At 40.2% G+C, this 16,099-nt stretch overlaps 1 protein-coding gene across 2 annotated transcripts; it reads right to left on the reverse strand.

Moving 5' to 3' along the window:
- Nucleotides 1-474: 474 nt before the first annotated feature.
- cxcl14 (chemokine (C-X-C motif) ligand 14) lies at nt 475-5,598 on the reverse strand. 2 transcript variants are annotated; one of them, XM_030368737.1, is made up of 4 exons: nt 5,266-5,598; nt 3,738-3,855; nt 1,878-1,991; nt 475-1,780 (listed from the first exon to the last, which is right to left on the reverse strand). In XM_030368737.1, exons 1-4 carry the CDS (start codon nt 5,327-5,329, stop codon nt 1,765-1,767), a joined length of 312 nt encoding a protein of 103 aa, XP_030224597.1. In that variant the 5' UTR covers nt 5,330-5,598; the 3' UTR covers nt 475-1,764. The 2 variants fall into 2 exon arrangements, with proteins under 2 accessions (XP_030224597.1, XP_030224599.1); XM_030368739.1 differs by having other exon boundaries at nt 3,738-3,843; nt 5,266-5,591.
- Between the last annotated feature and the right edge of the window lie 10,501 nt (nt 5,599-16,099).

Genomic DNA, 16,099 nt, shown 5'->3' on the forward strand with positions numbered 1-16,099 from the left:
TGAGAATCTGATTGATTTGGTTCACACACGCACACCTAACCCTATCCAACACACCCCTACCCCTTCACCCTTACCTCCATCCCCTAACCAACACACCCATAAATGTGTGGGTATAGTAGTATTATCTAGCAGTACAGTATAGTAATATTATCTAGTAGTACAGTATAGTATTAATTATATAGTAGTATTATCTAGGGCTAGGGTTAGTATTTGTGTTATCTAGGGTTAGGGATACTAGTATTTTAGGGTTAGTATTATCTAGGGTTAGGGTAGTATTATTAGCGAGCCCAAGACAAATTTTTCTCGCGGGACAATAAAGTTGAACCTTGACCTTGACTTGAGTACAGTATAGTATTATCTAGCAATACAGTATATTATTAACTCGGGTTAGGGTCAGTATTAGTATTATCTCGGGTTAGGGAAGTAGTAATAGTATTACAACTATTCCCAATGACGGAAAAACCAACACAGCCGAAGCATCCACACTTTATTGTTTTACACTTAAAGAAAGTTAAACAGAAACACTAAAACTCAGAATACATTTATCATCCTATACTAGACGAGCTAATAACAAAAATAAACAGTATTTCCAAAGGCTTTATATGTTGAAGTCTTATTTAAAATGAGAGCAATGCACATTAAGTAAAGAAAATATGTTTAAATATACTGAATATATATTCTGAAATCTATATCTATAGAAATATAAACATTAGAGACATTTCACAATATATTGAGGAAACAGCTACCATGAAACATAAGCATGAGTTTATTGAAATAGTGAAGAGAATAGGATATGCTAAGCATGCGTTTCAACAAGTTGTTATTCTAAAGGCCTTGTTCTCAAGGCTCTATATAGTTCTATAATTCTATATTTATTAATATAAGTAGATTGTTACATCACATAGATCATTTTAAGAGTGCAAAAAAATGGCTTTTCAAGAAGATTGATGGATGTTGACACAAATGTCACTATTTGCATTTTTAAGAACAATTCCCGAGTAAAGATTCAAGCGTTTTTATTGTCTGCATTTAGAAATGGCTCTGCCCATCCTAGATAATAGAGTTTTTAGCTCCGCCCCTGCTCATATTCCTAACCTTTCCCTTGGCCAGTCCAGGCTCTACACATACACAGTGAAATCCCAACATATACATGTATGTTGCTTTATTATATCTCCAAATTATATTTCAATTTATCAGATTCTTTCTCGTTATTCAGTTTTAGGATTAGCTTGGCGGGTCGATTTGGGGTTGGAAACGCTTAACTGCTTGTGGTTGAGGTTAGGGTTACAATCATCACAGGAAAGGGCTGTGTTAGTATAAACTCTATACTGCCCCTTGTGGTTAAGGTTAGGGTTACATTCATCACAGGAAAGGGATGTGATAGTATAAACTCTATATTGCCCCTTGTGTTAAAGGTTAGGGTTACATTCATCACAGGAAAGGGCTGTGATAGTATAAACTCTATACTGCCCCTTGTGGTTAAGGTTAGGGTCACATTGATCACAGGGATGGGATGTGATAGTATAACTGCTGGCAGCTCTGATCATCAACCAGCAGCTAGGGGTCGGTGTACAGGGTCCGGGGTTAAGTTTTACATGTAGCGTTAGGGTCTTGGGTTAGGGTCCCGATGTAGAGTTAGTGTCTTGGGATAGGGTCTTGATAGTTAAGGGTAGAGTTTAGGGTAGAATTATGTGTTGTATACTTCACAGTACACAAGCCTACAGTTGTTTCATCCAAGTATCGTGATCGTAGAGCTGAGATGCTCTAAGCTTCATAGACCCTGCAAATACAACACAACAGTCATTGTACCCGCCTCACTCATTACATATTATATGGTGCATTGTTGGTTTCCAGATGTTTTACCATTGGTACCGTACCTGTGTTTGTCTTTCCAGATGCGGAACCACTTCACCAGGTTCTTGGTGCTCTGGAGTTTGGGGTGCAGGCAGTACTCCTGACCTTTGAACCGAGACACGTTCTCCATGGTGACGCTATAGGCACAGAGATACAGATGAACAGATGTGTATTAACAGACAGAGATACATATTAACAGACAGAGATACAGATGAACAGACACAGAGATACATATGAACAGACACAGAGATACAGATTAACAGACAGAGATAAAGATTAACAGACACTGAGAGACGCATTAACAGACAGATTAACAGACAGAGACACAAGGCATTTTTATGCTGCCAAGCAGGTACGGACGCTGCTGGGCAGATGTTACAGTTTCACTGTCTTGCCTGTGTTAAACCAAGGGGTATATTCCCCTTCATTAAGGAGCCGGCTTTCTTGATTCATTGTAGCAGGCTGGAGTACGCACGGAGAGTAGACCTATTTAGAATAATTAGCATACTCTCAATGTTCTTTAATTTTTTATATTAGAGCCACTTGCATGCAAGAATGAGTAGACTTCATCTGAGTAGGCTACAAACGTGATTTAATATTTACAATTGTGAAAAACGTCAACATTGCAAGTTCATGATTAAGTGCAGAACTATTTACAAAACCTCTAAAAAAACACAACAAAAAAGAATCACCATTTGTTTTTTATCCAGACGAAAGCCTTGTAAGGAAAGTTCCTCTGCTAATTCCTGGTAGATCGCACCATCTTTCACCGTCTTCTTTAAATGCGACTGCATCACCTTATGATGGTCAGCAGCTCGCGGTTTTCACAGTCCCTTCAGTTAGAACTACTCATGTTTATGTCGCTGAGTTGTCTCTGTTGTCTGGACGACCATTGACCTGCTTTCTCTCAGCTTTTTCCTGCTTTTAAAACTCCAGGCTGTGGGTCGCACCTTTTACGTCATTGACACCTCTAAACCCTGCCCCTAGTGCTGCAATGCTGTCTAATCGCATTATCATGAAAATGGAACCCCCAATATGTGTTAGGTCCGAGAGGGTAATTTGGGGTGCGAAATGAAGACGGTATAGGACCTCGGTCAGGGTAAACGCGCGGACCATGCCGGGAAACTTGTTCAAATAAGACAGGTATATTTTGCAGTGTAAAAACTCCTACAGATGAGGAGACAAAGTGATACAGATGAACAGAAACAGGTTTACAGACAGAGACACAGGTTAACAGACAAAAACATAGTTTAACAGACAGATTAACAGACACAGAGACACAGATCCCAGACAGGGATACAGATTAACAGACAGAGATACAGGTTAACCGACAGAGACATAGATTTACCGACAGATTAACAGACACAGAGACACAGATTAGCAGACAAAAACATAGATTAACAGACATAAACAGACACAGAGAAACAGATTCAGGACAGGGATACAGATAAACAGACAGGGATACAGATTAACAGACAGGGACACAGATTAATAGACACAGAGATTAAAAAAAAAAAATGGTGCTTCATGAAGGCACTTGAATAGTGCTTGTACATTTCAGTCATTTTTCTTTTCATTGAACTGAAGGTTTATTGACCTCATTGTGTGACAGAATGGTTTTCAACTGTACACGTTTAACATTATATTGAATACACATTGCACTCACATTTCCATGGACATTGTAAGTGTATATTTACTTATGGCTCACACCACAGTAAACAGAAAAGGCAGCACAATAGAATACATGAATTATAGGTCAGCTGATGATCAGCTGAATACAGAATCAACTGAATAGAAAATCCTCTAAATACAAACCAAAACCTCACTACCCACAAGATCTCCTGAATTCATATCACGTGAATACTCATCACCTTGGTACTCACAATATCATCTTCTCGTGGCAGAAGGGGTGTTTGGGTTTGATTTCCAGTTTCTGGACGTCCTTGTAACGAATCTTAGGACCTTTTCTGGTGCATCGGCACTTATAACCTGTAATAAAACCTGATTATGAATATGAATGCATTAATAACATATTATAGTTCATATTATTTTGAGTTATAACCTGTAACAAAACCTTATTATAAATATTAATGGTGTAATAATAACCTATTAAAGTTCATATTACTTAATGTTATAAAATTGGGAACCCAACTGTAATTCCTATTCAGAACTACTGAGATACCAGCCGTAGTTTAACACTGGTTTAACAGTAGTTTAACGCTGGTTTAACAGTAGTTTAACACTGGTTTAACAGCAGTTCAAAACTGGTTTAACAGTAGTTTGACACTGGTTTAACACTGGTTTAACAGTGGTTTAACAGTAGTTTAACACTGGTTTAACTAGCCGCGTTTACATGGCACATCTGATCCGCATAGATTTCTATGCGGAATAGATCTGTTCCATGTGATCCGAATGTACTGTATGGCAGTAACAAAAGTGTCCGTTATGTCTCTCGCGCACACCTGACACATCACGTCTTATCACTATTTGGCATTGTGAATTTGATTTTAATGAAAGCACAGCAGGAGAGAGCTTTTCTTTGCCTGCTCCTTCAATTAAGAAGGAGGACGACAGCACAACGTCAATTTCTCGTCCGAACTTTATATTTACCCCCACCTCCAAGAGGACATTTGTCTCCTCCAAGGTCCAATTGCGAACTACTGCAGCTGCCATCTCTCTAAGTTAAGAAGTATTTTAACGTTCAGCCTGCAAAAGTACTAGTAGTAGCTTACTGATTTATAGTTATCTTGGACGCGCGCGGACACTACGATACGCGAACACGTCATTAATAAACACACATGTCCCGTCGCTTAGCAACCGGACACGCTTACCGGACTACTTACGGAGTGATAACAAAGACGCGAATCAGGCAATAAATCCACTTTCCTTGACAGCGGTCAAGTTCGGTGTGCATAAAAGTACCTACGGGGCTCAGTGGACCAATTGCGAACTACTGCAGCTGCTCTAAGTTAAACCCCAATCTATTCGGAATAAGTGTATACATGTCGATTAAAACGGACTACACCACCTCTTCTATTCGGCATAGAATTATATGCCGAACAGATAATTGTATTCCGAATGAGGCGTATATGATCATTTTCTATTCCGCATAGAAATCTATGCGGATCGGATGTATGTCGCGGCTACTGTAGTTTAACACTGGTTAAACAGTTGTTTAAGGTAGTTTAAACCCGGACTGTCCGCAGGATAGGAGTTTGTGTTCTGTTTAAAGTAACAGTCCGTGTGCGTCTGACTACATTAGACATGATGTCTCTGAGTGGAGAAACGGATGAGATGTGTACAACCTTTGGTTATAGAAGTAAGAGTAAAGTATTGTACCTTCTGTCCTCAAGAAGAATAAATTAAGTATTTTACCTTCAGTCCTCAAGAAGAATAAGTTAAGTATTTTACCTTCAGTCGTTAAGAACAATAAGGCCACGACACAGAGCAGCAACACCACAGCTCCCCGGTGCATGGCTGAAGGAAGTTCGGAAGAAAGAAGAAGAAAGATCTCCGCGACGTGTTGGGAAAGAGACGAACCGATCAGCAGCGAAGGGAACGGAGAGAACGGAAACCCAAGAGAATGGAACCCTAAGAGAAGAACCTTAACCCTGAGAGAACGACTCAAACATCCACGAAGAGAGGCGATCTGGTCCTTTAATAACTCAGCCCTCCGGGTCGGGAGAAACAACGATCCTCCTCTTTCTCCCTCTCTCTCCCTCTCTCTCCCTCTCCCTCTCTCTCCCTCTCTCTCTCTCTCTCTCTCTCTCTCTCTCTCTCTCTCTCTCTCTCTCTCTCTCTCTCTCTCTCTCTCTCTCTCTCTCTCTCTCTCTCTCTCTCTCTCTCTCTCCTCCCCTCTGTCTCTCTCTCTCTCTCTCTCTCTGGAACACTTTTAAGAGCAGTTCGCTGTCCTCCGCTCATTAATATGCACAACTAGACAGCGCACGTGTGTGTGTGTGTGTGTGTGTGTGTGTGTGTGTGTGTGTGTGTGTGTGTGTGTGTGTGTGTGTGTGTGTGTGTGTGTGTGGATGGGTGAGCGTGTGCGTGTGCGTGTGCGTGTGTGTGTGTTGCCTGCAGAGAGAAGTAGAGACTATGAAAGGATGGTGAGAAACGGGTTATGAAAGATCAGGAACACCTAATATAATAAAATATACATATGCATTATATATAATTTGTGTGTACATATATATATACATATTTGCATTAATATGTATATAAATGTATATAAATATTTTGTGTATCAAATATGTAAAGTAAGTATATAAAAAGTAGGCCTAAGTGATTTATGTGCATGTGTGTATATATATTATATCTCTCATATATGACGCGTGTGTGTATGTGTGTGTGTGTGTGTGTGTGTGTGTGTATCCTTGTGTGTGCGTGTGTATATGTGTGTTTGTATGTGTGTGTGTGTGTGTGTGCGTGTGTTTGTGTGTGTGTGTGAGTGTGTGTTTTTGTGTATATATATGTGTGTGTGTGTGTGTGTGTGTGTGTGCGTGTGCGTGTGCGTGTGCGTGTGCGTGTGCGTGTGTGTGTGTGTGTGTGTGGGGGGGGGATATGAGGTCAACAGGAAGCAGCTGTAGAAAGTCTAAACATTCCCGCTCGTTCCCATGACGATGATGAGGACCGTAGATTTTATAACAGACTGGCTTCGCTCCTATCGCTCGACTCCTAAAGCTCTATCGCTCTACTTCTATAGCTCTATAGCTCTACTCCTATAGCTCTATAGCTCTACTCCTTTAGCTCTACAGCTCTACTCCTATAGCTCTACTCCTATAGCTCTACTCCTATAGTTCTATAACTCTACTCCTATAGCTCTATCGCTCCACTCCTATAACTCTATAGCTCTACTCCTATAGCTCTATTATAGCGCTACTCAGCTCTACTTCCTATAGCTCTACTCCTATAGCTCTATAGCTCTACTCCTATAGCTCTACTTCCTATAGCTCTACTCCTATAGCTCTATAGCTCTACTCCTATAGCTCTATCTCTATAGCTGTACTCCTATAGCTATATAGCTCTACTCCTTTAGCTCTATAGCTCTACTCAGCTCTACTCTAGCTCTATAGCTCTACTCCTATAGCTCTATAGCTCCACCTCTATAGCTCTACTCCTATAGCTCTATAGCTCTACTCCTATAGCTCTATAGCTCTACCTCTATAGCTCTACTCCTTTAGCTCTATAGCTCTATTCCTATAGCTTTAAAGCTCTACTTCTGTAGCTCTGTAGCTCTACTCTTCTAACTGTAGATATAAAGTGTGTTTTTTTTAGTATATAAATGTAAGTAGTTAGTAGTATAGCACCATACTATACTACTATATTAGTATTGTGAATAAAGGGGTGTGGCCTAGGGCCTCCTGCAGTAGTAATGTGTATAAAGGGGCGTGGCCCAGAGCTTTCTGTAGTAGTAATGTGTATAGAGGGGCGTGGCCTGCAAAAGTATTGCACATTAAGGGGCGTGGCCCGGGGCCTCCTGCGGTAGTAATGTGTAGAAAGGGGAGTGGCATGCAGTAGCAATGTGTATAACGGGGCGTGGCCTGCAGTAGTGATGTGTATAAAGGGGCGTGGCCTGCACTCTGCTCAGCATGTGTATTTATCTATATCTTACCGCTTCCTTTTGACAAGGTCCAAAAAGTGTATTGATGACAATTTAGTGGTAAATCAATAGCCCGAGGTTGTGAACCCCTACTGTTTAAAGTATGTTTAGTGTTTTCAACAACATGGACATGTTTTTGTGAGCCGGTGTATTATATAGGTCAGGGTTCTAGAGGCACGCCATCAGAGAGCCCAGCATCGTGAAAAAACTCCTCAATAGTTAATGTGGAAAGAGATTCCACAAATAGGAATAGGGCTCTCCGTCACTGACCTGGGATTTATATATGCTGATCAACTTCAATCAGGAGAGACCCGTTAACGAACAAACACAACTTATTGATATGATACGCTATAGGGCCTTAGATAAGTGTTCCCTGGTTTACATCCATGTATCCATACATAATATGTATATATACATATATATTAAATACATATATCTATACATTTATACGTATATATTATATGCTATAGAGCCGTAGATAAGTGTCCATGATGGATCAATGGTGAAGTCTGGTCTACTATGTAAGGTAAGGGTCAGAAGTAGATGAGGGTTAGAAGATGGAGAAGAGTGAAGTTATGGGTTAGAAGATGGAGTAGAGTTAAGGTAAGGATTAGAAGATGGAAAAGGGTTATGGTAAGGGTCAGAAGATGGAGAAGAGTTAAGGTAAGGGTTAGAAGATGGAGAAGAGTTAAGGTAAGGGTTAGAAGATGGAGAAGAGTTAAGGCAAGGGTTAGACGATGGAGGAGAGATAAGGTAAGAGTTAGAAGATGGAGGAGAGTTAAGGTAAGGGTTAGAAGATGGAGGAGAGTTAAGGTAAGGGTTAGAAGATGGAAAAGGGTTATGGTAAGGGTCAGAAGATGGAGAAGAGTTAAGGTAAGGGTTAGAAGATGGAGGAGAGATAAGGTAAGGGTTAGAAGATGGAGGAGAGTTAAGGTAAGGGTTAGAAGATGGAGGAGAGTTAAGGTAAGGGTTAGAAGATGGAGGAGATAAGGTAAGGGTAAGAAGATGGAGAAGGGTTAAAGTAAGGGTCAGAAGATAGAGAAGAAGATGGAATAAAAACTAGGAGCAACAATATTTACAGTAAAAATAAGCAGAGGGGGCAGGTACAAATAATGAGTTATTATTTTGTGTTTTAGGCTTGGAGCCCAACAGTCAGTAACCAGGGTTAGGGTAACAGTGGGTAACCAGGGTTAGGGTAACAGTGGGTAAACAGGGTTAGGGTAACAGTGGGTAAATAGGGTAAGGTTAACAGTGGGTAAACAGGGTTTGGTTAACAGTGGCTTAACAGGGATCTAATAGTGAATGATAACTGTTGGTAAAGAGTTGGGGCTACCGCTAACCATAGGCTAACCATATATTCAACCTTTAAAGTCCATTGGAGGTGGCTAGGTCAGGGGACATTTGTAGTTTCATGGACCAATGAACAACGCAATGTGTGAAAATGCCTAAACAGCGCGGCCACAGGCTGCTCCTCCTCTGTGCAGTCATCAAGTCGTCATACTGGATCAAAACCTGCTCAAAATGAGATAAACTATTGTGATTTTTCTGACCCGGGCTGAAGGGGTGGGCCATCTGTCACACAAAATAAAACATGAGCTAGCAGGCTGGTCCAGGGCTAACAGAAACTGGTCCTGTCCCCATGGAAACGGGAAGGTCTGGTCACCACAGGGCAGGAAGTGTAGGAACATTACAGATTACAAACATACTAATTACTGCCTGCATTATACATACCCTAGCTTACTGCCTGGTTTTTAATATGCATACAACAGCTTACTGCCTGTATTATAAATACACTAGCTTACTAACTGCTTATTTTACATAAAACAGCTTACTGCCTGATTTTGTATACGCACACAACAGCTTACTGCCTGCATTATAAATACAATAGCTTACTGCCTGCTTATTATGCATACATCAGTTTACTGCCTGCTTATTATTCTACATTCAGTAGCTTACTGCCTGTGTTATGAACACAGTAGCGTACTGCCTGCTTATTACTGGAGATAAATGTTCAGCAACAATGCCAGAGCTGGAGGTGTGGTGGCGCAGCCATATGCTGGGTGAGAGAGGAAGAGGTTAGGGGAGAATGATGGGAGTAGAAAGGAGATTATCTCATTCACTGGCTCCTCTCGACACATAATGACCGTCCATTCACTCTGACTCATTCAGCCGCCGGTCAGGGTTGGGTTGGAGACTATTGATGTAGAACAAAGATGGCTCGCGGCGGGCTGATGGTAGCGCCGCTCCTTATCGCTCCCGCACGCATGTAGGACACAATTATAAATACATGCATGCAATATGTTCATACCTAAAAATAACAAAACCATCTTACCGTTTGTGGAATGTTAGGTATAATGTAATTAAATACGAAACTAACTAACCCTAACCAAATCCCAAGATCCTACTTGCGATTTATAATATCAAACGTGAGGTTTCAATTTTCATTTTGATATTATCATTATTAAAACTGAGATTCTAATTATTTCGATGCAAACAAATATGTGGAATCTAAAATACATAATTTACACGTATGCTCGTTTTGTTAGGTATTACGCTACATATATATTTTTGTTATGGTTAAAGTTAGCACCATGCTAGGCTTTGGTTTGATTTAGCACCATGCTGGGCTAGGGTTGGCCAAATGCTAGGCTGGGGTTTTCTGTGTCACCCACACACACACCCACACACACACACACAGACACACACACACACACACACACACACACACACACACACACACACACACACACACACACACACACACACACACACACACACACACACACACACACCTATAGACATCGTGCGAAAATGATAATCCCCAGTAACACGATATCCAGAGAGTGAAGAGAGGGAGTGGAAAAACTAAGAAATCCACCCTAAAGTACACCACCAAACACTTGGCGACTGGTTTACCCTAACTCGAAGGAACAGATTAGAAAGCAAAAGTACAAACTACAACTTGTATCATGTATTAATATTAATTATACTATTATCAACTGGTAAACTGTAGTTTATCAACTTTTATAGTACTAAGCATCAACTTGTAAAGTGTAGTTTATCAACGTGTATACTACTTGTAAAGTATGGTGTATTAACTTCACAAGTTGTAGGTCAGTGAGACTTCCGGCAGCACAACTGGTCCCGCACTGAAATGAATCAGAGCATACAATTGGCTGCAGTGTCCCACTGAGATTAATCGGAGCATATGATTGGCAGCAGAGTCAACATTGCCCTGAGTGACCAAATGACAGCTGACAGATGATGAGGCTAATTGGAAAACTAATGAGGTCGAGAAATCCAACCTGGAGAGAGACAGAGCATGAAAGAGAGAGAGAGACACAGAGAGAGAGACAGAGACAAAAAGAGAGACAGAGAGTTAAAGAGAGAGAGAGAGACAGAAAGAAAGAAAAGAGAGACAGACAGAAAGAGAGACAGAGAGAGGTAAAGAGAGAGAGAGGTAGAGAGAGAGAGAGAGAGAGAGAGAGAGAGAGAGAGAGAGAGAGAGAGAGAGAGAGAGAGAGAGAGAGAGAGAGAGAGAGATAGTTCTCGGACGACACAACTGTGGTTGGACTTATCTCAGAAGGAGATGAGACCGCCTACAGAGAGGAAGTCCAAAGACTTGCAGCATGGTGTTCAGTCAACAACCTCATCCTGATCAACACAAAAACAAAGGAATCATTATAGACTTCTCTAAGAACAGTGCAGCGCCCCAACCCCTACTCATACAGGGGGACCGTGTGGAAAGGGTTTCAGACTTTAGATTCCTGGGCACACACAACACAGAGGATCTCTCCTGGATTACAAACCCCACCACAGTAGTCAAGAAGGCCCAGCAGCGACTCTACTTTCTGAGGATCCTCAGGAAAAGCAACCTGGAGGGGAAGCTGCTGGTATCCTTCGACCGCTGCTCCATCGAGAGTGTGCTGGCGTACTGTATAACCACATGGTTATACAGTGGAAAGGAAGGCCTCTCAGAGGGTCATCATCAACGCCGCCCAGAAAATCACTGGTTGCACACTGCCCTCCCTGAAGGACATCTTCAGCTCTCGCGGCCTGGGCAGAGCAGCCAACGTCCTGAAAGACCCATCCCACACAGGACACAACCTGTACAGGTCTCTCAAAGCTCGAAAGAACAGGCTCAGAGACAGCCTCTATCCCATAGCCATACGTGAACTATACATTCACATTCAACTATTCATTTCACAAGCACCTTAAAACATCCTGAGTGTACCAATTTGTACTCTTTAAAAACTGGGCAACACTACTGTGAAATACCGTTTACATCAGCTGCTATTCTTGTTTGTCTGTATTTATTTTCCTCATTTGTTATTTGTGTATTCGATATTTTTTGTTCATATAGATCTTTACCTTTCTTGTATATTTAAAATGTTGTTGTGATTCACATCCTCTTGATTGCATTTACATTTTGGCCATCACCAGTTTGTCTCTGGGTCAGAGACCCTAACTATGGAGCCAGTATCCTGCCATAATTCAAACCTGGAAAAACAAGTTTCAAAGGCTTGTAAGTCTGGGTATGAAAACTCAACACCTTGTAAAAAAGGTTTTGCAACAAAAAATTCGAACATCTGCAAAGATGATTTTGTGTTCTATTTTATCTTCTTCATCATTTTCACCAACACATTTTCAAAGTATTAATTTTTTCACAAACATATTTTCAAAGTTCAAAAAACTTCACCAGCGCATTTGCAGTTTCAAATCTGGCACTGTTCTAACAGTGGATTTCATTGTTTCCCAGTTTTGAAACAGGTGTTCATACATTGAGAATTAAGTTTTGAAAGGTTGAATATTTATTTTTAAAAACTTGTAAAGGTGTAAATTTACACCATTGAAATGTATTTTTTTCAGAACTGACTTTTCAGCACTGACTTTTCAGAGATTTGACCACACAGGCTCAAGCTTTGAGTCACGTGGAGCAAGGTACGTTTTATAACTCTGTTTTCTGGGAATAATTGACGCAAGCAGAAACCAGAAAACAAGCCGTTTTTTCGTTTTGACAAGAAAACAAAAATCTAAATTTCAGTTTGTTTATTCGTTTTTTGGTTCTTACTGAGCGAAACGAATTTACCACTCAATATCTGGTTTCCGCCGGTGGGCGGGTCCTCTTATTGGCTAGCGTGCTTCATTGCCCTGTGCTCTTCATAATAAAAGTTCTTCCGTTTGATAATGTCGACAAAAATATTACTGTATTATAGACACTAGCAGACACAGAGGACCACACCACCCACAGTCAAGACTGACACGGCTTCAAATAACAATAATAGTATTCATAATCATTTGAAAATGAGAATTTATTAAGTTATGATGACTTCAGTGCAGTTGATGTTTAGCCACAGTTAATACATGCAGAGCAGACCTGCGATCGCTGGCTGCTGATTTCCTCACAGCCTGAGAGCTATGAGGAATACAAGTGATCATAACACATTTCTGACAGCTGAAAATTGCGCATTTGTTGACCTTTATCCATTTAAAGTAAACAAATTATTTTTTCTTGTTGAAAGATATTTTACATTGTTTTCATATTATTATTTACTGATGGTGTTTACAGAATGCGAGTGCGTGTTATATTGAAAGCGAGGCTGGGTGTGCCTATGAATATAGGCTACAGTGAGTTTTTTAAGGTGCTGTACAAGCAAATCATATTGTCTACTCTGTACAGTGACAGGGAGTGTAAAGTAACCTACTTCATTCAATATCGAATAGGCTACTGTAGCCTACACTATGTACAAATGGTTTTGCTCATGGCAGTTGTGACAGTCATTTTAACGTGTCAGCAGGCAAGCTTCACTAATTCCAGGATGCATTATGCGTTGTCCTATAGCCTACTTGGAACCTGTTTTGGAATGGATCTATAGTAGCGTATAGAAATTTGCTCATAACAGGCCAGCTGGAATACAAAGCAAACTCTTTTTTGTGATGTTTTATGATGTTTCAATGTTGCGTTGGTAATGTGTTAGACAGCTTAGATGTTCTTAGATGATTTGTTGACCTGATTCCTATCCCACTCTGTTTAAGTAAAAGTGTGCTACTGCTGCAAAATCTCTTTGCTTTTGTTTTTTTCTTTTCTTTAATGTGTTTGGAAATGACTTTTAATGATGTTAACTAGATCTCATAACTGGCCTAAACACATAAAAATGTGTATATACCCTATACCGTTTGACTATAAGAACTCTATAAGAATCTCTATTCATGTAGTCAGTCAATGATCAAACTAGTAGCATGAATATGAATTACAGTCCAAGCGGGTTAGGCAAGGCAAGGCAATTTTATTTTTATAGCCCGTTTTTACAAACAGTTTGTCTCAAAGGGCTTTACATAGCATGAGCATCATAACAACATCCTCTTCTCTCTTAAACCCTCACATCGACTGAGTAAAAACTCCCAGGAAAACCAAGGGGAAAAATTGCAGTTGGTTCAGACTGGGGGTGGAGCTGTGGAGAATATATGGAAACACAGAGAGACTGCGAGACGCCAAGGCCAAACTTGGGCGGGAGGGGGGGGGGGGGGGGGGGGGGGGGCGATTTTGAATCCCGGACGATTTTGAAATTTCACCCGGACGCATTTGATTCCTACCCTTCCGCTGTTAAATAGCGGCGCAAGTTGTGTGGCGTGTGAGCGTGTGCATGGGTTGAATTGCGTGCGTCTCACGGAGAGCCCTGCGCAATGTTCAGCTGTCAGAAATGTGTTGTAATCACTTGTATTCCTCATAGCTCTCAGGCTGTGAGGAAATCAGCAGCCCGCGATCGCAGCTCCTTTGATGTGAACGCACACAGAGCGCATAGTTCAGAGCCGGACAATGATGTCGTAGTAAAGCCCTCAGGTCTACTCTGCATGTATTAACTGTGGCTAAACTGCACTGAAGTCATCATAACTTCAGAAGTTCTCATTTTCAAATGATTACGAATACTATTATTGTTATTTGAAGCCGTGTCAGTCTTGACTGTGGGTGGTGTGGTCCTCTGTGTCTGCTAGTGTCTATAATACAGTAATATTTTTGTCGACATTATCAAACTATCAAAAGAACTTTTATTATGAAGAGCACAGGTCAACGAAGCACGCTAGCCAATAAGAGGACCCGCCCACCGGCGGAAAACATTTTGAGTGGTAAATTCGTTTCGCTCAGTAAGAACCAAAAAACGAATAAACGAACTGAAATTTTGATTTTTGTTTTTTTGACAAAACGAAGAAACGAATGAACAAACTGAAATTTTGATTTTCGTTTTCTTGTCAAAACGAAAAAACTGCTTGTTTTCTGGTTTCTGCTTGCGTCAATTATTCCCAGAAAATAGAGTAATAAAACGTACCTTGCTCGGAATCGTTCCCTTTACACTGAATGAATGAATGAATGAATGAATGAATGAATGATTTATTTCAAATATGCAACAACAAAACAACAATAATGCATCAACAACACTCGTTCCCTATTCCCTATATAGTGCACATGATTTAGTGCACTATATAGGGAATAGGGAACGAGAATTCGGACACTACGCTGAACATTTCTAAACGTCATTTGCGTCAGTAAATGCGCCGGGTATTTGTGAGACGCAGACAGATGCGCCCACATCATGTAAACAAATCAGGCACTCACGAGGAAAGCTGGAGGTTGTATTGATGTTGAATGTTACATTTCCTTGTTCAAGTATTTTTTTTATTAATTTGGAATGTTAAATATTCTATGTTAAATCCCAAATAAATTGTTGACATTTCTAAACGAAAGCCGGAGACTCCATCATTAAATGTAGTTTTCGCGGTTATTCAGCTTCTTCTTCTCCTTCGGAAAAACACGACCGCGTTGCATTGTGGTATACGGGAGTAACATGTAGGGAACATCGTATGTACCCTATTTTAAGTCCACTATATAGTGCCCTATTTAGTGGACCACTGAGAATTCGAACACCCTACAAAATGGCGTGCACCCTATTTAGTGCACTACATCCATGATAGGGAACGATTTCGAACACAGCTAAGGTCTGAAGAAAAATCACATGTGCCGTTCACCGGGCTGTGCTTGATTGACAGTGCTCTGCCGATGACAAGAATAACAAGCGACCCGCGCGGTTATGGAGCGCGAGCGATAGCGTGTATGTATGTATGTATGTATGTATGTATGTATGTATGTATGTATGTATGTATGTATGTATGTATGTATGTATGTATGTATGTATGTATGTATGTATGTATGTATGTATGTATGTATGTATGTATGTATGTATGTATGTATGTATGTATGTATGTATGTATGTATGTATGTATGTATGTATGTATGTATGTATGTATGTATGTATGTATGTATGTATGTATGTATGTATGTATGTATGTATGTATGTATGTATGTATGTATGTATGTATGTATGTATGTATGTATGTATGTATGTATGTATGTATGTATGTATGTATGTATGTATGTATGTATGTATGTATGTATGTATGTATGTATGTATGTATGTATGTATGTATGTATGTATGTATGTATGTATGTATGTATGTATGTATGTATGTATGTATGTATGTATGTATGTATGTATGTATGTATGTATGTATGTATGTATGTATGTATGTATGTATGTATGTATGTATGTATGTATGTATGTATGTATGTATGTATGTATGTATGTATGTATGTAT

Source organism: Gadus morhua, chromosome 10 (assembly GCF_902167405.1).
Source record: "Gadus morhua chromosome 10, gadMor3.0, whole genome shotgun sequence".
NCBI lineage: Eukaryota > Metazoa > Chordata > Actinopteri > Gadiformes > Gadidae > Gadus > Gadus morhua.